The sequence below is a fragment of the Diabrotica undecimpunctata genome, chromosome 4 (assembly GCF_040954645.1).
Source record: "Diabrotica undecimpunctata isolate CICGRU chromosome 4, icDiaUnde3, whole genome shotgun sequence".
Taxonomy (NCBI): Eukaryota; Metazoa; Arthropoda; class Insecta; order Coleoptera; family Chrysomelidae; genus Diabrotica; species Diabrotica undecimpunctata.
Genome location: NC_092806.1, coordinates 158,814,892 through 158,840,227, shown reverse-complemented (window position 1 = coordinate 158,840,227; position 25,336 = coordinate 158,814,892). Strand labels below are relative to the sequence as shown.

General features: G+C 34.5%; 1 protein-coding gene across 1 annotated transcript in view; it reads left to right on the top strand.

The window, feature by feature from the left end:
• Positions 1-15,725: 15,725 nt before the first annotated feature.
• Positions 15,726-25,336, top strand: part of CCDC151 (Coiled-coil domain containing protein 151) — a 33,290-nt gene continuing 23,679 nt past the window's right edge. Inside the window, exons 1-2 of the mRNA XM_072528652.1 lie at positions 15,726-15,825; positions 23,320-23,750. Coding sequence (XP_072384753.1) covers positions 15,726-15,825; positions 23,320-23,750 — 531 coding nt within the window. The remainder of the gene's footprint in view (positions 15,826-23,319; positions 23,751-25,336) is intronic.

The window sequence follows — 25,336 nt, the reverse complement described above, 5'->3', positions numbered from 1 at the left end:
CAAAAGCAAAGAAATAATCTTCACCGTAAAGAAACGGAAGCTTGAGTACTTCGGACATGTCATGAGGCATACTAAGTACCGCTGCTACAGTTAATAGTCCAAGAAGAATCGACAGTAGGAGGGGACCGGGAAGAAGACGACACTCATGGATGCATAACCTGCGACAATGGTTCGGACTAACATCGACCGAACTGTTCAGAGGTGCCGTAAATAAAGTCAAAATAGCCTTGTTAATAGCCAACGTCCGAACGGATAGGGCAAAGGAAGAAGAAGTATTTCAACAGAGGTATGTACGTGTTTGTGAATATGTTAGCGTGTTGTCTAGAACATACCTACCTAAAACCATTAACCGTTTTAAGTTTTTCCTTTTTTTTTGGACTAAATATGCATAATGATGTGGCAGGTCCATCAAAACAAAAAAAAAAACGTTAAGTATCTTTAACAGAAGAAGAATTTTTAAACATATTGCAGAATTCCGATGATGATGATAATTATTCAGATTTTGATATATCTAAGTGGTCGGACTGCGGTTGGGGTGAATCGATTCGGAAGAGTATACAGATGATGAGGGAGGGTAATATAGGTTATTGCTGTTTATGGTACTTTGTTACAAAAAAAAAATGGTATAGGTGCAATTGATGATATATCCATTCAAGAGTCGGAGGTTACAAATTATGTTATTGATGGTATTTTGCAGTGGTCCGATATACCAGGGGAAATGAAAAAGTTCCAGTTAAATAAAAAAAGCAACTTCTACAAACAATTTAAGGCAATAAGGAACCTATCGATTTTTTAAATTTATTGTTGATGATGAACTTGTATATCTATTTGTTGAGGAAACTAATCGTTATGCAGAAGAGCTTTATTGTTCGGAGGAATGGACAGCCGGAGTGTGACGTCACGGCTGTCATATTGTTATTATTACTTTCCAAACAAAATTTGAAATGCCCAATCTTAAGACTTTCTTTTTTCTATAAAGTTAACATTTTGCTTCTTCTGTTGCTTTTTCTTTAAGTATAGTGTTTTTCACGATCTATCATCATAATTCAGTGTTCTATTTCTATGAAATATAGTTTAAAAGTTTAAATTAAAGAAATTTCTAACCTTACTTTATTGATACGTGCATTTTATTGCTATTTTTTATAAAACAACATGCTTATTATTTACACAACCATGTAAAATTGTTGTAGTAACTATTAGAATACTTAGATATTGCAACAAGCGGAAAGATTCTGTAAAAAAAATGAAAAAATAACGAAAAATACAAACTATCCACACTAAACAAGGTTTGTTTGGAAAGTGAAATTGACAGATGTCAATAAAATCTACGTCATTACTCCGGCAGTCCATTATGAGAAGTCCAGAGTTACACAATGGAAACCTGTTACATTCGAAGAAATGTTGACTTTTTTAACATTAGTGTTGCACACAGGAACAATAAAATTAAATAGATTACAAGATTACTGGAAAGATTAGTATCTGTTTAATATAAAATGCTTCGCTGAGCACATGAGTCGTGACAGATTTCTATCAATCATCAGATGTCTACATTTTACCAATAATGACAACAAAATTCTACAGATCGTCTGATTAAAATAAACCAATCATCAATTTTTCAACAGAAAGAGGGAAGCCATTTATTATCCCGGGAAAAATTTGTCTCTGATGAGTCAATGGTACTATGGTGTGGGCGTCTGATTTTCTCCAGTACATCAAAAACAAACGCCATAAATACGGAATAGAGTTATACATGTTAACTGAACCAAACGGTTTAATTTTAAAAACTTTGATGTATACTGGAGCAGCAGACAATATGGGAGGGAAAGGTCCTACAAAGTAAAGTGGTTCAGTATCTATTGGAGGACTATCTAGATTCTGGACATAGTGTCACTATGTTGACTATTTAACCACAGTTAAGTAACATACTGCACTGGCATTATCAATGTCAAACGAAAAGAAAATCCTAGAGGAGTGATAGCACAAGAAAGGTGAAATAGTTACGGCCTACTGTAATAATATATTGGTAAGAAAATGGAAACACAAAAGGCACGTGTGTATATATCCAACGAATTTGAAACGACATGATTGAATATATAGACAAAAGACAACAACAAAGAGCAAACCTGCTCTTTGGAAAAACTTACATTTTATGCGGTCTCCTCTTATTGCCGAAGAATTATTATGTTCTGACAGGAGAGCCTGACCCTCTTTTGAAAAATAAAGACTGTGTCACTATCGAAGCCTCCTCTCCCAATCAACTCGTCGACGTTTCAGCAGCTATCTAGCAAAGTTTTTTTTGCGAGCTTTTAAGATTTTTGCACACACGGCAATGTAGCAATTTTGTTTTAAAGAACTTCTGTCTCTGGTATTTAATAGTATCTATCACTTTATTTTTGTAATATTGCAGTGCAATATTACAAATATTGCACTGCAAGATACCAGACGCGTGAAGAAACAGCATATTGATACCAATGTTCAAGATAGGTGATAAAAAAGACCCAACAATTATGGAGGCATAAATCTACTGAACACCGCACTTAAGCTTACCACAAAAGTCCTAATAATAAAATCAATAAACTAACAACTTTATCAGATGAACAACAAGCATTCAAATCCGAAAGAACCTGTGTAGATGCCGTATTTTGTACTAACAAAAATCACAGAAAAGATAAACCAGCATATCTATGTTTTATAGACCTGACAAAGGCTTTTCGATCGCATCTAAGTCGAAGAGGTTTTTTACCTACTGTATAAAATAAACATACCAATCAATATTATACAAACCATGGAAAACATCTACTTCCATAATCGAATACAGACAAAGATAAATGGAAAACTAACACAGTGTATATTAGTACAAAGCGGAGTCAGACAGGGTGACTCGTTAAGCCCACTTCTCTTTAATATAATAATGGACGAAATAATACAAGCAGTATGTTAAGGTCATGGTTACAGAATGGGGAACAAAGAATCCAAATATTATGTTATGCAGACGACGCCGCATTAATCGCCGAGACAGAAGACGAGATCCAAAGATTAACACACATCTTCAATACAATAGCCAAGAAATACAATATGATAATATCAGCAGAAAAAACTAAATGTATAACAACATCTAAATACCCACTATGATGTTAAATCGAAATTGATGGGAAAATAATAAAGCTGGAAACAAGGTTTAGATATCTGGGAATAGATATAACTAGTTACCGAGATGTTGAAGAAGAAGTACGACAACAAAGATTAAAAGCACGTAAAGCGGCGGGATCTCTTAATGACACAATCTGGAAGAACAAAACACCTACACAAAAACAAGAATCTATAAAGCAGCAATTAGACCTATATTAACATACACGGCGGAGACAAGACCTGACACATCTAAAACGAGACGAACTACTAGAAACAACAGAGATGAAAATACTCCGACGAATATCAGGGAAAAGGTCTATTGGATAGGGAGAGAAGCGAAAACATAAGAGCATACAATATAGAAGACACAAATGGATGGGTGACAAAACGGAAACAGGAGTGGGAACGAATACATTAGTAGAATGGCAGAGGATAGAATAGTACGAATAGCACGAGATAAGTCACCAAATGGACGAAGAAGTATTGGCAGACCAATAAAAAGATGGTGCGATAATTTAAACAATTTTAGGAGGCTAATATTGAAGAAGAAACAGGCTTTAAAACTTACATACAATAAGGAAGAAGAAGACTTAATTTTTGTTAGACGCTGTACTCACTGTTATATTATTTATTATGTTCATCGATCAGTCCATTGTTTATACATTTATAAAGAATATTTACTATCAAAAAACGAAAACTGCAATACTTGGGACACATTACAAGATGCGAAAGATATGAACTGCTTCGAATAATTATGCAAGGGAAAATAGCAGGAAAAAGGTCCATAGGAAGAAGACGAAACTCCTGGCTAAAGAATCTACGGGAATGGTATAGCTGTAGCAACAACGAATTGTTTCGGTCAGCAGTTTCGAAAATACGTATAGCTCTGATGATCGCCAACCTTCGGAACGAAGATGGCACTTGAAGAAGAAGAAAGAATTTTACTTGATTCATGCTCTATAACATTTTTCCAATTAGAGTAACCTTCATAGTTTGTTAATTAAAATAGTATCACTATTGTCACAAATACTGCTAATCCCAGATTCTGATGAGGACGACTCACAAAAGCCAAGCTGAATTCTTCGGTGCATCGGGCTGAATGGCTGGTTAGTTTAGTCTTTAGTGGCCAGTCTTTAAAGGAGACCTCAAGAAACCAGACGACATCGGGTTGCAACTAGCCCTAGCAGAGACCGCCCTCTGGTTTTGAAAATGTTAATCTCTTTGTGTTTTCGTGATCTGACATCCTAGCAATGTGTCCATCCCATCTAAGTCTTTACACGTTCACGAATTTCACAATATCTGGATCGGTGTATAACTGATATAGTTCAAAGTTGTATCTTCGACGTCATAGTGCATTTTCATTTACGGCCCCAAAAATCTTTCTAAGAATTTTTCTCTCAAAAATGCCAAGAAATCTTTCATTATTTTGAGATAAGGTCCCCGTTTCAGCTCCATATATCAAAACCGGTCTTATTAATGTCTTGTATATATTGAGCTTTACTGCACGTTTTATATTTTTATTTTTTAAATGTTTCTGGAGACCGTGAACAGTTGTTATGTTTGCTATTGCTATGCGTCTTTTTGTTTCCTCGCTTGTCGTGTTTCTTTGCGTTTACTAGCGATCTAAGATATGTGAATTCTTTGACTTGATCAAAGGTATGGTTGTTAATTTGAAATCTCTGTTGGATATTTCTGGGGTTTTTAGAAACCAACATATATTTGATTTTTTCCTCGTTTACCACAAGTCCTAATTCACTTGTCGCGTCCGCAAGCCTTGTAAAACTCTGCACTATGTCTCTCATATTTCTGCCCACTATAACTATATCGTCAGCGAATGCGAGAATTTGCGTCGATCTATTAAAAATGGTTCCATTTATATTTAATTAATTTATTTAATTTATTTAATTATATTTAATTGTCTGATTGCCTTTTTCAAGGCAATATTAAAGAGGAGACAGGCCAGCGCGTCCACCTGTCTTAGACCATTATTAATGTCAAAGAACGTAGAGTTTTCTCCTTCAATTCTACTGTATGAGCTTACGTTTTGCATTGTTAGTTGGGTCAACTTAACTAACTTAGGTGTGATCCCAAAGTCTATCATTGTATCATTGCATTATAAATCGATTCCTGGGGCTTTATTGTCTTTGAGTTTTAGGATGGCATTTGACACTTCTTCTCTTGTTCAACGTCAACTACACAGTGTATTCACTGTGTAGTTGACGTTGTAGTTTTTTGTGGATTGTCTATGTTGTAACCTACTTCATCTATCTATATAAGTCGTTTTCCTTCTTTCAGCCAACGTCTCCAGTCCTTTCTGTTCTGCCATTCTCCATCTCTAAGGTCTCGTCTTTCCATGGCCTCGTCAACTTCATCCCTCCATAATCTTCGGGGTCTACCTCTTTTTCTTCTTCCTATTGGGCTCTAATCCGAAATCTTTGCTATCCACCTTGTATGATCTGTTCTTCTCACATGTCCATACCAAATTAAACGTTTTTCTTCGATGTAGCTGAGTATGTCTTGTTCTACTGCCATTCTTCGTTTTATCTCCTCATTTCTGATGCGATCCATTTTTGTCACTCTGCAGCTTTTTCTCATGAAATCCATTTTCAGTTGCCTGTAATTTGGACCTGCTTCGTTTATTTATTACCCAATTCTCTGCTTCATAGGTCATTATACTGCATACCAAGGTGTTATAAATTCTCTTCTTTGTATTTCTGGTAATATGTCTATCCCACAGTACCCCGTTCATTTGTTTAATACATGTTCTTGTCTGTGCTAATCTGCTGGTTATCTCTTGCTCGATGGTTCCATTTTTTGAGAGTATGAATCCTAAATATTTGAATTTATCAGTGCCGTTAATTTTCCCTATTATCGTCCATTTCCAAGTTTCTCACTGGTTCTTGCTCTGTTGTTAAATATTCGGTCTTTTCTAGATTTATTTCCAGTCCATTTTTTGTGTATTCCTTTTCTAATTTTCGGAGCATATAGCACAGATCTTCTTCATCTTGAGCCGTTATCACTTGGTCATCTGCAAAGCTTAATATGTACTAGAAGTTGTCCTGGATTGGTATTCACATCCCTTCACATTTCCTTTTCCATGGTTTTTAATATTTGTTCGAGGAATATCTTGAACAGTGTCGGAGATGTAGTGCAATAAGCCTTTTGTGGTCTTAAATTCGTTGGAGTATTTATTGCCGGTTTTAACTCTTACCTTGTTGTTGTTGAAAAGGTTTTTTACGGCTTCTATTAACCTCTGAGTTATTCCGATTTCCTTCATCGTGTTCCATAGTTGTTTTCTGGGGACCGTGTCATATATGCCTTTTTTAAATCTATGAATGCCATGTGTACTGGTCTATTTTTTGCCATTTTGTTTTCAATTAATTGTCAGAGTGTATATATGTGGTGTATGCAAGATCTTCCTGCCGTGAACCCCGCCTGATCTTCTCCGATTTTATTTGAGATAGATTTTTCCAGTTTTTCTTTCAGTATTTTTCCATATAACCTGCCCATACATGCTATCACACTGATGCCTCTGTAGTTCCCGCATTTCTTCGTAACCTACTTCAATATTGTTTATATTTAGATGTTTACTGAAATGTTAAGCTGTTTTCACCGTTAGTGTCTTTACAAATTTTTTAATCGTGGTTTAAATTCTCGACGACTATTATTTAAGGATTTGTAGTATTTCCTCGTTTCATTTTTATCGAATAAACTTCGTATCTCATTGAGAGTGTTTCTTTTCGTATTCCCTCTTCTTTTACGTCGGTGGATACGTTTTTCCTCTCTTCTAAGACGTCTATACTCTTCTTTTTTCTCCGTGTACAACCTGCGTCGATGGTTTTTTGATATGCTGCGTTCTTTCTATTTGTGGCCATTTCGCACTCATGATCAAACCAATCATTTCTTTTTTCTGACTTGGTATTGCCTAATATTTCAACAGATTTCTGTAACACAATATCTCGTATATTTGCTTATAGTTGGTTAATGTCTTCTTTTTTTCTAAGTTTTTCTGTCCTAATTTGATCTTCTATTTGCTGTCTGTATACATTTGCAATGTCGGGATCTTATAGTTTATTAATGTCCTAAAAGACCTAACATCTAATAAGTTTTTTTTTTTTTGGCATAGGCCAGTCACAACTTTTTTAAGTTCTTCCCAAAGGAAAGAAAAGAAAATAATTATCACAATATATTTATTATTGGTTATTTGGTTATCCATGGAACAAACATGGTTACTCGCTTCTCGTCTAGGGACCCATCAAGACATTTAATTAAAAACACAAAACTAGACAGGGTCACGGATAGTAGGTTTAAAAACAAATGGGATAAAACAAAGGTTACTATTTTTTTTTTGACTGAACATCTAATATAGTTAGCTAATTAGTCGCTATGGCATAAAGATCACTAATTTCAACTTTTGTCTTAATGAACCGTTTTGAATTTTTTACCCAATATTGTACACTATAAAATTCATTATATTCACATCATTTTGACGCAAAATTGAACGTTGTAAAATCATTTTTGCAAAATCTACTAACAATTTATTCAATTTAAAAATGTTATTAGTTACAGTGACTGTCAAAAAACACTGTATTTTTGCTCATTTCCTTAGGCTACAACACCCGACACTGCATCAAGTAAAAATTTCACTGGCATTATTTCTATCATTCGTTCCTACAACTTTTAGCACTTTCTCTTTCATTTCACTTCAGTCGCAACTTATTACTCTTCTCAAAAGAAAGAAAAAAATTCAATGATTATTATAATAGAATAATAAAAAATTGCTCTATTGAGCTTCAATGATTATCGTTAAGGAACGGCTCCTAATTGGATCGATAAAAAATACGTAAAATTTTTGACGTGAATATCGTATCATTAAAAAATTTAGTATTCATATTGTCTGATTCGGTAGTATTTCATAACTGCCGTTTACGCTTGCATGTAGATGATATAAAACGATTACCGAACAAGAGTTTCAATTCAAACATCCATCTAATTAATCAATTTCTAATGGTTCTAATGATATATTCGGTTCGGTTCAAATACTGTTACTCTACGATCATAATCATCATTCTAATCGTATGTTTATTTATACGGCAACCTGTGATCTGATTCATAAACTGCCATTAAATCGATTATAATGAAATGGGTTCTTGACGGGCACCGGTACCGTGTGGGTACCTGCTTTTATTTATCATTGTCCAAGATGAACCTACACGAAGTTTTATGAGTAATGTATGGTTGGTAATTAGATGAATATTTTGGGAGAAATGGGGATTTTGACGATTGGAAATGATTCGGAAGAGATCAAAAACGCCTTGTACGATATCACATCTTAAAATATTTGTGTAAATTGTTCTACTGTGGAGCATGGAGTATGAACATTGAAAATCAGCGGTTACGACTTTTAGAGAGCTTTGAATAATGGTTGTGTCGTGTGTCGTCGCATGTTAAAAATGGTAAAACATTTGATATCGGGTATATGTATTACAGTACATTCAACCAACTTACTCCTCCAAACTTTTAACGGAATTCGCAGAAAACCTTTCGTTGAAGTAAAAGGCACGGTAAACTGCACTGAAGTTCTCCATAATCTTTTTAATTACTTCTTTGTTTAGAATATTTTTGTCTGTATTATCAGTTAGAGTTAATTTGTATAAAATGAGAAGCCAAAATTCAAATGGAATTTTAAATATTATTGCTTATTTGGCTAATAATGAATGTATAAATATAATGGTTAACCTGCTGTACAATTATGTTGTAAATAACATTATACTAGTGTACTTATTGACTATTTAAATTTATAATTCATCATCATCGTCACTAAATTCACTACCGCTATCATTATGTAAATTTATAATCACTGAATTAATTTTATTTTCCCTTATCCACCACTCTTCTATTACTTTTTGACATTTATTTACAGTTTTGGCCCATATTTCTGGAGTTGCAGTTTTAAGAGCTTCTTCCCACATTTCTATAACTGCATCATCACTGTATCCACTGAATCCAACGTGATTATCATAATACGTTTTACATATACCCCAAATATGTTCGACGGGATTAAACTGGCAATGATATGGCGGTAACCGTAGTACTTAATGTCCACAACTTGGTACAATTTGGTCAACTATTTAAACTGTTGGTTTTTTATTACGTTTCGAAATTTCCAGTAACTCTGATTTGAACGCGTATTCCGGAAAATTGATATTGTTTCTAACTAACCAATTTTTTATGCTCGGTACGTTCCACGACTGTTTTGGTTGTTTCTTCAAAATCTCCGAATGGAAAGGTGCATTATCTAAAAATAAAACTGATGGTTCACTCAGACTAGGTAACAGTTTCTCCTCGTCATTTAACAAACATATCTGCATTCATGTTTTTACTGTAATCAGCAGATTTTGAAGAAAAAATCAAGTCTGCATTTTCTATAAAGCCTTCTTTTCCTCCTACATGAAGAATGATGTGTCTTTTGCCTTCGCTATCTTTGTGTTTTATTGATTTTATGCTGTCGTCTTGCCAAATTCTTTTAAGTCTACCCTTTGAAAATATCTATGTCTCATCTAAGTATACGAATGTTGCATTTTCAGATTTAAGTCTAGTATATTCTCTCAACATTGTCATAGAGGGGGCAGTAAGAGCAGCCGTGATGGTGAATGACAGAAATGATAGAACGGATGAAATAAATGAACGCATCCTACTGGGTAATAAAACCTACTGGAACTACCAAAAATTCCTGAAAGAAAAGCACATTAGTAAGAAAACCAAATTAAAAATTTACAAGACTGCAATCAGGCCAGTGATCACCTATGGTGCAGAGACGAAATCTTAGAGAGAAAGATAATTCGACGAACAATGGGACCGGTGAGGATAAGTGTAGGCGAATTTAGAAGATTAACCAATGAAGAAATTAAAGAAGTCGTCGAGGGTGAAGACATAATCAAGTTCGTGAAGACGCAAAGGCTCAGGTGGCTGGGACACACAGAAAGAGCTAACCCAGACTCTACGCTAAAGCGAATAATTGGATGGAGCCCAACAACAAAGAGACCAAAGGGGAGACCCAAAACAAGATGGAGAGATCAAGTCTTAGGAGACATAAAGAAGCTGAGAATCTACAATTGGAAGGAGCGCTGTAAGGACTGGAAAGAATGGAGGAAAATTGTAGACAGGGCCAAGTCACACACGCTGCTATAATAATAAAAAAAACAACAGCGGACTGATTCTCCGCAATAAATGAATCAGAGAGCCCAAAAGGGCGGCAAACACTCCGCCAGGAGTGAATAAGCCATGATGATGATGATGATATTCTCTCAAAACTTTAATTATTTTGTGAACCACACTACCACTTTCGCATAAAAGTAACCTATTATTTTCTTTTTTGAATTTAAATCCTACATTTCTCAACACTTTCCAAAGGCTAGTCCTCTTAATTTCAGAAATTTGTCTTTCTGTTATTTGGCCAGTAAAGTATCTAAACTGATATGTTGATTGTTTTCACGCATTCGATACAAATTATTGCGAAGTTCAAACTTTTCTCCATCAGGTAAGTCAATGCTCGTAGAATGTTTACGAGCTGTTTTCTTGTCTTAGTGATAGGTACTCAGTCACAGTAAGATCTTCTTGCTTCAGTTTTTAGCTTACTATCACTTATACCGAGTTGATTTATACATAATAATTGTTGCAGTTTTGCAACGATATATAAACATTTATATAATATTAACAAACTTTGTGGTAGTTTTGATTCTCCCTGTATTCCAAGATTCCCTGTACGAAAAATACAGCTGTTTTAAGAACTAATTTACAAGACGAGCCATCTGCGAAATAACACCAGACGTGGTGTGTGTGTGAGATAAGGGACGAATTCCATCTACAAAATCATAGTCGAGTTATATCTCTCAAACCACATAGATGTGTGTGTGTGGGTTAAGTTTAACTGACACTTCGCTTCGGTCTTGTCACCGCGACAGTCGTTTTATGCACTTGGGGTGGAGGCTGGTCCGTTAACAACTTTTTGTGGTTCCTATACGTCGCTGAACGTCGACGTCTTTGACGATAGCGGTTGGTGCGCTATCATTTCATTGAGTAAGGTACAATACACAATTTATCTTATTGCTGCATATATCAAGTACGTTTACTTGGTATATAGATTTCATATTTGTTGAGAACTTTATCTCAGCTGTGCCGCGATCGCGATTAAACATTGTCAATTGAACGTTTTGCATTTGTTTTGTTTTATTTACTGGGATATGCATATTGTTAAAAAATTCATCTTGTGTGCTGAACTAGCTATTTCATATTGTGTCGTGAGTTGAACTTTTAAAAGAACATTTAGCATATATATAAACATTCATTTTAGCGTATTTACTGTCTAGTTTAATTGTATATTTTATTTTACCATTAATTGTTATGTGTAACTATGTATATTAATTATAATATTGTTTGGTTCGTTTACCTTTATATATACACAAAAGTATTCTATTGCATTGACTTTTGTATTGCTTGTCGTATCATATTCTATCATATTCCTGTTATGATTTCATCCGGAGACAAGCGGTTTGTGTGATATATAAATATCCATCCTATCATATTTAGTTCCAAACAGCTATGTTTTTACGTTAATTCATTCACCTTTCTTAACGCACTTGTCACGCGTATTTTAAATTGCAGATATAAAGGATTTGTTGTAATCAAATGTATGTATTTTGTTTATTGATTTTACTTATTTTTAAATAGAATTTCATAAGATCGTCTTGCTTATTATTTCTGTGGGGATTTACATACCCAATGTGAAAGGGGGAAATCAGCTAGTTCTGTATTGAACAGAATATATTCTCTCATCTTTCTGATGACCCCAATTGTTATATTGAGGTCATCGTATGTGCAGAACGCAACAATAATGACTTTAAAGGTCCACCATTGTCTCTTTCCATGGTAAAGTATATGCACATTTGCAATTAATTTATCAATATCCAACCCTCGCCTAGACATGATAGCCACTTAAAACTACACGTTTGAATTACAATATACTGAATTTAGTTCAATATGACAGAAACTTTCTAACTGTTGTGCTTGAGAGGTAATATATAATATAACCGCTTACAAAGATCCTAAACACATTAAGCAAATTAGCCTAATGATCATTAGGAATGCCGATTGTAATTTAATTATGTTTGATAAAAAGTTTAGAAATGGTTGGAAACCGTACATAAACCAATTAAAATGTTTCCCACAATTATTTTATTTTTAGTACAAGTATTTTCATTTGAAAATAAAAAGTTAAATATATTTACCAAAACCCTAATTTTAACCCGTAATCGCAGACGTCTGTCAATCTAACCACCACTATTTAAATTGACGAAATGTTTTAGTTTCCTCCGAAGTATTTTTTAACAAAAATTAAAAGTGATATTTTAGTACTTTGTATATCTACTTTGAATATAAATTATCCTTAGCACGGCAGTATTTGTTTGAGAAAAAAATTATTAAACAAGTAGGTGAAAGAAATTTACGTTAAATAACATTATGCAAGAATACTATTTAATAAGAAAAAATGTAACAAAATATGCAAAACTATGAACAATGGGTTAATGACACATATATTTATTTTATACCTAAAATTTGGCAAAGTGTTAAACATTATGAAGAACACCAGTGCAGTTTACCGTGCCTTTTACTACAACGAAATATTTTCTGCGAATTCCGTTAATCGTTTAGAGGTGTAAGTTGGTTGACTGTACTGTACTAATTAATTTACATAATTTGGAAAGTCCCAATTGACAATAGTTCTAAAATTCAGAAAGTCTATAGCACTTCACACAAACACAAAATAAAACCGTATATATATTATAGATGCACCAGACAAGGTTCTTATAAACTTTATTCTCATTTTCACTGTGCTATTAGCATGTCAGTTTTAAATTTATTTGTTTTTTAAATTACCGATTTGTTTGATTTATATCAATATGTGATTTATATCATTTTTCAATTAATGTTGACAATATATTATCTAAATTCATACTTTTACCTATTGTGTAATTTATTTTCCACCGTCTTACCCACATTCCACGTATATGGTAAGTTTTGTACTCAATATAAAACATGAAAGAAAACTAATATGTTTCCTATAAAGAATTCAGTCTTGTTTTTTAATTATTAACGATCAGGGCAAACAAAATACTATTTTCGTATTTTTACTTACCATTAAAAAGGTAAGTATTAAAAATAAAATTTCAAAATTTTGTCGTTTAAAACATTAAAAAACCAAAATACCGTATTTTAAAAGTTTAAAAGTAAAACAAGTAAGAATCACCAAAAGCGATATATATGTAGGTAGGTAGTGTAATTGGTGTATTTAAAGGAAAATATTACCAAAAACGGTTACAAATGAAAAATAAAAGAATTGCCTCCCACCAAGACAATGTATAGTCTAAGAAGCTATCTAAAGAAGCGATCTCACATAACGTAGAGGGGCGTTCTTCAACGGCGAAGAGAAATTGAAAATACGTAATAAAAAAACTAATATGTATTTTGTAAAAATTGTAATCGTATGAAACAGGTCATGAAAAGTAAACTTTAATATGCTTAAACCAAAGAATGACAATGTTGGGCTAGTACTGCAATGTAGAACACCAAAAAACCTAATTTTAAACATCTCCATTACATTAACCCATTTTTTAAACATACAAGCTGTGTCTGTTTAATTAAGGAATTCAGGATAGGCAAAATGGCAATAATATCGCTCACTTCAACCGAAAATTTATCATGTTCCACTAGTTTGAAGGCCTCCTTTACTTTATCCGTAGATTTATATCCTACAAGGTCTAGGACCTTTTCATTAGCTTTTTGACTTTTAGCAACATAGCGATAGTATTGCTTTTTCCTTCTTTCTCCCAATACCTTTACTAACAGAGAACTCTTTCTTTGATGTTATCCTTGTTATAGGCAAAATATTCAACCCCATCATTATTGTCAGACTCATCCAAGTTAGACGTTTCACTTTCTTTTTCGTTATCACTTGGCGGCTTTTCTTCACTGTCGCTTTTAGTTTCATCAGGTTGCTGACTCAGAGGAAACAATAATTCGTTTTATAGCGCTGTTTTTGTTTTTTTGTCCATGTGCTTGTTGCGTTCTGCACATACCTCAATATAACAATTGGGGTCATCAGAAAGGGGAGAGAATATATTATGTTCAATCTAGAACTCGCTGGTTTCCCCCTTTCGCATTAGGTATGTATATTCCTATTCAGTAATGAATATACCCAGTCAGTTCCAGGTAAATTGTTTTTGAAAAGAGCCAAAACACTTTTGGCTAAATATTTTATATCTCGCAAGTCAAGGGGAAATCCTTACTCGCCGCATATTGCAGCACGCTGTATAATAGTTTTTTCTTCGTTAGCGGAAAATACAGTCTGTCCACCATTTTTTCTCCCATGTCAACCATTATAGCGGCTATTAAGGGTTCCATAGGGAATTTTATATGCTACGGCAGCGTGACGTAAGGACCATTCTTCCTCGAGAACTTTCTGGAAAGCATTTTCCACCCCTTACTTCATCATACTCCTTATATAGACAAGTACCAAGTTTTTTTATATAATTTCGAACCATTTTTTCTGAAAAGAAAGCACTAAAGATTTTTTCAGAAAAAGTGTTATCAAATTCGCCCCCGGTAGAAATCAATTTCGCACAGACCCCCACAGACCTGATCAAATTGGCTCCATAGTGAATTTTTAAATTTCCCGCGTAAATTATGATACCCTGAAAAAAGCGTGTTTACATGTGTTGACACAGAACACGTAACTATTAAGATAATTAGTTAAAATCACACATTTGTTTGTAGTTTTTCTCAAGTACCGGAAAATTAGGAAGCTAAAGAAACTTATCAAAAATATAGCCATAATTAAAATAAGATTTTTTCCATAAACAAACTTACTTCAACTAAACAATCACAAGTTTCACGCTAGTGTTTACTAACTAAAGCGACGTTGTCAACCGTTTGTTAAGTTTCTTAGCTTTCAAGAAAAATTAAAATAGTCAGAATTATTCGCAATCATCAATTTCGATCCTTTGGATCAATTTCACCCCATTTTACGGTAATTAATGAGAGCTTATGTGTAAAAAAATATATGAAAGACAGGTGATATAGTTATTAGAGAAATTATTATTACCTTTCAAAGGTAAGCTAGCCTCTAAGTTTTAAATTTCAGTTTGACGAAAGCAAAACGATAATAATAAACGATTTTATTATACAATTCTCATAAGATGTTAGAAAGTACGATAATTGATGCATCCCTAGTGTAATGTAAACATTGCACAGTCCTCGTATCGAAAGTTTGTTCAATAGTTACACCGCTCTAGCAACCGCCAACAACAAAACCCGAACCCATTAGTCTCCATCAGCCATATTGTGTCTTTCTCTCTCGAGAGATTTTAAATCGAAATTCCTAAAACGTCGAAACAAGAAATAATACCAAGTAGAGAGGAAAAGATAAAAGAAATTACAAGCTAATTGGAATCTAGATAGTCTTGGATTAATTGACTATATAAAAGAATTTGTTTCGCTTGTCTCTAATTGTATTTGTAATTGTTAATCGTTAATTGATAATGAGGCCCAAAAGTGGAGACGAAGAAGGAGATCATTCCGAGAAGTTGGCCGACCTCAACAAGAAAATTATGGATATTAAGAAGAAAATACAATTGTCCGGTAAGATAATTGAGATTCATAAATATTGAGTGACTTTGCTATTCTTTGTATACGTTCCATCATTTATGTATTCTTTTACGATTTATACATAAAAAGCAAGCATTTAAGAGTTTAACTGATGAAAAATAACTGTTAACGCATCCGTTTTTACAAAAACCTACTCATTTGATCGAAATATATTTCCCTGGAGCAATATTTTGAGGTTTGTAGTTAATCAGTAGAGGGCACTTTTTTTCTTCATTTGTAGGTGTTTTTTTGCCGCAATTTCTTCCTTTAAATCTATCAGCAGCTTTAATATGATGGTAGTAGACAATCCTAAATATGGTAGATAAAACTTATCTGCTGAAGTTTACGCCTTTGGCCGCTTTGAATGATTTTATTGCCTGCCGTCCACTCAGATGACTGAAAATTTTACTTCGGAGTAAAGTATTGGATTCATGTTTTGCCTATTATTACGTTCAGACTTAAAAACATAAGTTTATTGTGTTGTTGTGCTGAAACAGCTGCTAACTATAAATCATAGACGTGTTGTTATTTTTGATCACCTACAAACAAACATTACATTACTCCAGTTTCATTCGCATCTTGCATTAACTTAGGCAAGTCTTCGGAATTTTGGCAGCTCTGCTATGTACAAGCGTTCCTTCATTACACTTTTATCTGGTCATGGGAAACCCTGAGCTCTTATATCAAGCTGACATCGAATACCCACATAGCAACAGCAAGTTTTACGGAAGCCCCTTAACGTACTTAAGATACGCTAGATACAAAGAAGAAAGACATATCACCATTGCTTAAGAATTAAGTGACATTGGCACTAATGAGTAATGGTCGCCCTACTTGGACTTTCGGGTTCAGGAAATAGAACGAATCCCGGAGAACCGTCTTTCTCTTTCTACATCGTCTTAGTTCTATCTGCCGGTAGAGGCAGTTTTACTCTTCGCTACGCAGTAGCACCCGCTATCGTCATCCCAGATTTGATTAAATACACACGTAGGTTTCTCTTTGTCAACCATTTTCCATCCACTCCTGAATGTAGGTCTCTCCCAATTGCTTCCATCTTTCTCTATCTTGCGCCAATCTAATCCACTGTTTGCCTGCCACTGTTCTTATGTCATCTACCCATCTTTTTTGAGGTCTTCCCATGCTTCTTGTTGTCGTCCTTGGTCTCCATTCCAGAATTCTCCGTGTCCACCTGTTGTCATTATATCGGGCTACGTGACCTGCCCAGCGCCATTTCATTTTTGCAATTTCTTCCACAATATCCCTAATCTTCGTTCTACGTCTTATCCCGGTGTTTCTAATCTTGTCTCTTAGTGATATTCCAAGCATGATTCGTTCCATTGTTCTTTGCGTTGTTTCTAATTTTTTAGCAGATTTTTTGGTAAGGGCTACTGTCTCCAAGCCGTAAGTACAAACTGGTAGTATGCATGTGTTATACGCCTTTTTCTTTAAGTTTACAGGAATGGAGGTGTTTTTCAAGATATATGCTAATTTGCCGAAAGCGCCCCATGCCATGCCAGTTGTATTCTTCTTTTAATTTCAGCATCTTGATTTGGTTTTCCTAGTTTGATGACATGACCTAGATATACATATATATATATATATATATATATATATATATATATATATATATATATATATATATATATATATATATATACATACATTGAATAATAATGTAACGATTTTACACACGTAGGTTTACTTGTGTAAAATCGTTACATTATTATTCAATTATTTGTTGCAAGTATTGTGTCGCGTTGTACCAATCAGGGGCGGATATCCGGAGGGCAATAGGGAAATGTCTAGATCCGCCACTGGTACCAATTAACTTTATCTAAAATTTATTATCCTTCTTCTTCTTCTTCCTTCTTGTATGTAGGCTTTAAAGCCTGTTTCTTCTTCAATATTAACCTACTAAATTGTTTAAATTATCGCACCATCTTTTTGTTGGTCTGCCAATACTTCTTCGTCCATTTGGTGACTTATCTCGTGCTATTCGTACTATCCTATCCTCTGTCATTCTACTAATATGTTCGTTCCACTCCTGTTTCCGTTTTGTCACTCATCCATTTATGTCTTGTATATACCTAGCATGCTCTTCTTATGGTTTCGTTTCTCTCCCATCCAACAGACTTTTCCTTGATATTCGTCGGAGTATTTTCATCTCTGTTGTTTCTAGTAGTCGTCTTGTTTTAGATGTGTCAGGTCTTGTCTCCGCCGTGTATGTAAATATAGGTCTAATTGCTGCTTTATAGATTCTTGTTTTTGTGTCTTGTCTTAAGTGTTTGTTCTTACAGATTGTGTCATTAAGAGATCCCGCTGCTTTACTTGCTTTTAAGCTTTGTTGTCGTACTTCTTCTTCAACATATCCGTAACTAGTTATATCTATTACCAGATATCTAAACTTTGCTTCCTGCTTTATTTTCCTATCAATTTCGATTTTACATCGTAGTGGATATTTTCAGATGTTTTTATACATTTTTTTTTTCTGCTGATATTATCATATAATCTAGAGTATTTAATGTTTTGTACTTCGTGTAGGCCTCTCGTTTCTCTTTACATTTCTCTTTTATTTCTTTTCTGAACCATGGTGTATTGTTGTTGTTTCTTTTATGCAGTATAAATTGTATTATTATATGTATTCATATTTTTCACCTTTTTAACGGGTATAAAAGCTGTAGAACCGTAAAATCATGTAATAATATAAAAACGTGTACCACAATACTAAACCCATAGTGAACCAAATTTAAAATAAGTGTATTGCAAGTTTACTTAAGGTACAATATTTAGAGTGATCACTTTGCTTGATTTTTGCCAGGACGATGCAGTTGGAGGATTGGTTCCTTCGACAGGAATTTGGATACATTAAATAAGAGTGGGACATGAAATTATGATTGGCAGGGATAACCAGACTCATGAACTGAAGAGAAGAATCGGCCTTGGGTGGGCAGCATTTGGAAAACTGAGAGAAACTTTTAAAAGTGAGCTGCCCACATGCCTAAAGAGAAAGGTATTTGATCAGTGCGTCCTCCTAGTCTTGACGTACGGAGCAGAAACACTTACCTTAACAAAAGCAGCAGCTACCAAACTGAGAGTCACGCAGAGAAGAATGGAGCGGTCCATGTTAGGAATAACTCTGCGAGACAGAATAACCAACGAAGACATCAGGAGAAGAACCGGAGTGACTGACATCATCGAGAAGATAGCCAGACTAAAATGGAGATGGGCAGGACACATAGCCAGAATGACAGATGGGCGATGGACAAAGAGGTTATTGGAATGGAGGCCAAGGGAAGACAAGAGAAGCGTCGGTCGACCACCTACAAGATGGACTGACGATTTAAGAAGACTCGATAAAAACTGGATGAGAGCGGCGCAAGATAGACGGGGTTGGAAACATGAGGAAGAGGCCTATGTTCAGCAGTGGACTCTTGAGGCTGGATGATGAAATAAGAGTGGGCCCAAGTGGAAACCCTGAGGTACGCCTCAAACAATTTGACATAATGTTTAGTTTTTGATACGCACTGACAACTTTTTTATTGAATATAATATTTTGCAAATGTGTGGAAGCCCAGCAAGGAAACAGTAGAAGTAACTTTGCACTAACGTAAAAAAAAAACAATAATTATATGTAATAATGTCGATTGAAAAAATAGTGATGGACATTTTTAATAGCCCTAACCTTTCACGTATCTACGAAACCTTTCCCTAGTGAAAGGGGAAGCACTCAATAATAAATCAAGCAGGAATCTTTAACTTTTTATGACCATCCTCAATTAAAACTAGTAGGCGTTGGACATGAGAGAATAAGACAAGTGAAGTGTCGGTGTTGGATGTGTAATTATGTCGATCATAACAAATCCCGATTTGTCGTTGTCAATTGCGTTCATTTCGGCTGCTACCGGAAACGGATAATATAACATTATGTATAAATCACCGGACACTGTCGTTCTTTTTTGTTATAATCTCGGCGAGGTAATAAAGCAAAGATGAAAAGAAGAATTTTTAAAAAATTCCGGTTGCTTTACGATGAATTTATTGTATATTGGCCATACGGGAGGATAAAATAAATGAACAGAAAAATATGACATTAATTTGATATTATTCACAAATAAAATATTTGTTGATTCGAACACTTTACATTAGTAACAATATTTCTGTTACCCTTTATAACCATTCGTGTTTTAATCGAAAGGCAAACAAATAAACATACAAGAAGCTCTGAAAGAACAAAAAAAAAAAAAGAGTTTACGACATACAAATCGTTTGAACTGAACGTTTGCTGTTCCGAGATTTAAAGCAAGAAAGAATAGTGGAGATGATGAAAGAAAAGTCACAATAAAATTCGTAGATCACCCAAACATTATGTGGAAAACAATGGAAACAGCTAACATTAAAACGACACTGAGAAGACTAAAATCCGAATCTGCACCTCCACGTGGTAGAAGGTGGGCAACATAAATGTTGATGACTAACGGAGATATGGACCGAGCGGTTGTCGGTATAACCAATCCTCTGCTTACCTATTAACGACTTGATGAGTCGGTAGGTAGTAGGACAATCTTTTATCCTGGAGCTGAGAAATCGACTCCAAAAGCAGATGAACCAATAAATTGGTCAACGGCAGAAGAATGCGGAAGACAAGGGAAAACCACTGCATTAAAGGTTCAACAGAACATTCCTATAATCTATTTCTAATGAGTGTAGAGTAATAAAATCTCATGAAGTATTCAAAAGCGCTACAGGGTAATCCGTCAATAATCCGTCAATAAATTCCGTCCGCATTGCAAAATTCTGTCGTTTCATAAAGAGCAGGTAGGTATCACCCTGTTTTAAGGGATTAGTCCATTGTTATCGACAGATAAACACTGAGCCAGAGGCGCGCTAGTGGGTTAATTGACAAAAGAATATGCATTCTTAAAAATCATATTAAAGGAAATAAAAATGTAATACAGCAGAACAGTGTTATTAAAAAATATAAAATGTAACAATAAAATATATACGAACCGAAATCGGGAAATACTCACAAACACACACGAATGAACTTTACATATTGAAACACTTGTGGGGAGTTTAAATCAATTTATTCACAAAAACTACAAAAACTTTACTGGATACGTTATTACAATTCTACATCACTATAGTCTTCATCCGAAGAACTGTCATCGTCCCCTGGTGTTATAATTATAGGGTCAACCACCTGATCGACCAAGTTGTCCAGTTCCCACATTTTATCTTCCTCTTTTAAAACATGCTGGATTGCTTTTTGCCAGTTTTCTGATGTGATTTCCATAATGGCTTGATCAAACAATACCTTGACATCTTTCATTTTAAATGTGGTATTGTGCCTTGCAACATATCCTTTAACTTGTGCCCATATAAGTTCTATGGGATTTAATTCGCAATGATATGGCGGTAGGCGTAGCACAGTTACTTTATACTTTTCTGCTACATCTTCTACGGCATATTTTATGAAGCGAGATTTATGTTGTTTTACTACGGCTAGTAGTTCCTTCTTTATTGAATTCGTCTCAAACTGAATACCTTTATTTGACAGCCAGTTAATAATTTCTTGCTTTCTCCAAGCTGAAGTTGGTACCTTCTCTATGCGCCTTGAATGGTAGCTTGCATTATCCATAACCACGACCGAATCAGCTGGAAGAAATTTTAACATTTCCCCGAAGTAGTCTTCGAAGACATCCGAATTCATGTCCTCATGATAATCTCCCGTCCGACACGACTCAAAGCTTAACAAACCTTCTTTTAAAAATCCTTCTTCGCTTCCAATGTGAGCAATTATAAGCCTCTTCCCTTTTCCAGAAGGCACTTTAATACCCGTCGAAAGGCCTTCTATGAAAGCTTGGCGAGCACTTGTTACATTTTTATCTTGCCACATTTTTTGGACTATATAACCTTCGTTTATCCACGTCTCATCAAGATAAAAAATTTTCTTGTGCTCTCTGCGGTACTGTTTTATAGTTCTCAAATATTTTCGTCTCCAGCAAATGATTTCATCACTTTCCAGTAATAGTGCCTTTCGATTGTGCTTTTCCCAGGAAAAATTCATACTTTTTAAAGTTTTCCATAAAAGTTTTCTGGATATCAAAGGAATATCGTTATCTTGGCTTATCTCCATTAGTATTTTGTCAAGGGTGGGTATTTCCTTTTTAAAATAAAACGAATGAACTTTTCTTCGAATGTCACGTTTGGTGTCTTCACCTAAGATTTTTATTGGTCTTCCTGATTTTCTCTTGCATGGACTTAACTGGCCTGATATCTTTCTTTCTCGCAATAATTTAAAAATCGTGGACTGTCCAATTCCAGTCATTCGGGCACATCGCTCAACACTTTCTTGCACAGACAAACTAGGGTGATCGTGTTTTATGCAATCATATACATTTAAAATTATAACTTTTTCACTAACAGATAGCGGAGAATTTTTTACACCTCTTTTCTTTGGAGTAAATGTCGCCATTTTATAACTTTTTCACTATTTCTATATCACAATATTACTGTACGTTTAATTGGTGTAGTAACAATTACTAACTCGAATGTCGAATGTCGAATGATAATAATAAAATAAAAGAGGGATTATAATGAAAGTGTAAGTAAAACCTCATTACGCGTTATTAGTCTTCATGTTGATTTATTTTAGTTCTTAGTAATATTAGGAGGTGCGTCATACCCTTATCAGTTTCTTCTAATGCTTTTATTCGTTCAGTAAGGAAGTGAATTTGTTTTTATAAATAAAAATGTAATTAGCTTTAATGACCATATAATGGAATACGAGTTTGAAGAATAAGTTAATCGAAAAATTAAATAAAATTGGTTATCACAAAATATCCAAAATATGATATTTTGAGGTACATCAATTTTTGACGACGAAGTTGACATCCGTCCATTTGCCTACGCCCATGACGACACCGAAATTCAGGCAAATTTTATGACACTTCATGATTTATTACTCTACACTCATTTGAAACCAATTATAGTCATTCATTATGGCAAATACGCAAAAAAGTCAAACCGTTATTGATCATGGAAACCAAGATCCGACAGGGAAGGAAAAGATCATGTAAAGTAAAAGACCTTCCTGCTCGATAGCAAGCAAAATCCTCGTTTAGATAATAAAATTCCACGTCTAAGAATACACAAATGTAGACCAATAGGATTTGCAACATGGAATGTAAGAAGCTTGTACCAGCCAGGAAAATTAGGCAATTTAATACAAGAAATGACCAGAATGGAAATAAATATACATAAGTGACGTACAATGGCTAGACACCGGCAAACTTATAACCAAAAACGGCATGATGTATTATGCTGGAAACAACGATCCGGCTCATCGCTATGGAGTCGAAATCTTGTTAGAAACAGAAACTAATAAATCAGTTGTAAGCTTCATTCCTTACTCAGAGAGAGTGATAATGGTTCAGCTGAAGACAAACATACAATAAGTTAACTTAATTCAAGTATACGCACCAACAGCCAATAAGGATCAAGAGGAAATAGAACATTTTTACATGGAGTTAGACACAATTTTAAGATCTATTAAAAAAGAAGACATTACACTAGTAATGGGGAACTTTAATGCTAAAGTCGGGAGAGGAAAAGTTGACGAATATGTTGGGGAATTTGGACTAGGTGAAAGAAACGAAAAGGGGGATAGACTTATGGATTTTTGTCAAAATGAACATTTTGCAATAATGATGACAATGTTCCAACTACCCGACAGAAAATTATACACTTGGAGATCTGCAAACAACAAAGACCGCATAGTCAGAAATCAAACAGGCTATATATTAGTCAAAAATAGATGCAAAAACTCAATTAAAGCAGTAAAAGCATATCCCGGAGTAGATGTTAACTCAGACCACAACCCGTTGATAGCTAGAATGCACGTGAAACTCAAGAAGATTGTAATACCTAAAAATAAACCAACGTTTAAGTATACAAAATTAAGAAAAAAGAAATTCATCAAAAAGTGATCCAACAAGTCAACCCAAATCTAACAGAAGTAGAAAAAGAAATCTTAACATCAAAAGATGTCAATGAAAAGTGGAGCATTATTCAGAAGGCATTACTAAAGACTGCAGAAGAAAATTTAAAGCTGAAAAAAATATAAAAAACAGAAGGGGATGACTTCAGAAATTCTAGCATTAATGGAAGAGAGGAGAAAAGCCAAAGGGAGAAATGAGCCAAATTATCAAGTACGACAAAGTAGAATTAAAGTAGAGATAAAAAAGGCCAAGGAAAAGTGGTTAACAGATCAATGCATATAAATAGAAGAGTATGACAGAAAATACGACAGCTTTAATATGCATAAAAAAATAAAAGAACTAACAAATAACAAAAAGCGAGCACACTATGGGATACTCAAAGATAATAATGGTAAACTCATTGCAGACATCAAAGATAAACTAAGATTTTGACAAGAATACATAATGAAACTATTCGACGATGATAGAATGATACAAGAAGAACCACAGGAACAAACAGGATCAAAAATAATAATGTGCGAATGCACAGGCAATTAGAAATGCAAAGACTGCAAAATCAGTAGGCCCAGATCAGATACCCACTGAGCTAATTAAATGCATTAACAAAGAAACACTGCGTATATTTTTAGATCTGTTTAACAAAGTATATACAACAGGAGTAATACCCGAAGATTGGTTGCTGTCCACGTTTGTAATACTACCAAAATCAGTACATGCGACAGAATGCTCCCAGTACAGAACAATTTCCTGAATAAGCCACACAAGATATTTCTCAAAATAATACATGGAAGACTATACAAAAAAATAGAAGAAGATATAGATGACACCGAGTCTGGATTCAGAGGAGGACTAGGAACGAGAGAGGCTCTGTTCGCTTTTAACGTTCTCGCGCAAAGACGACTAGATATCAACCAGGATCTTTATGTCTGCTTTATAGATTATCAAAAGGCTTTTGATAGAATACGACATCAGAAACTCGTAAAACTGTTAAAAGAAAAGAATGTGGATAGTCGGGATATACGGGTTATTGTCAATCTGTACTGGAATCAAAAAGCAAAGGTTAGAATCGAAAATGTCGATACAGAAACTATAGAAAATCAGTCATACAGTAAAAGAAGTGTTAGACAGGGTTACGTGCTGTCCCCATTGTTATTCAATCTGTACAGCGAAGCTATTTTTAAGGAAGCAATATCAGAGGAACAACAGGGTATATCAATAAACGGAAAATCTTGAACAACATAAGATTTGCAGACGACACCGCTGTTTTTGCAGATAGTCTAGAAGCACTGCAACGCTTAGTAAATAGATTACATCAAGTCAGTATAAAATATGGACTACAAATGAACGTTAAGAAAACCAAGTGCATGATTATTTCTGAGCAACATACAGTAGGAAGGCTATATATCGAAGGAAAACAAGTAGAAAGGGTGAATTACTACAAATATCTGGGAACCTGGGTAAAGAAAACAATGATCAAGATAGAGAAATAAGGACACGCATTGAAA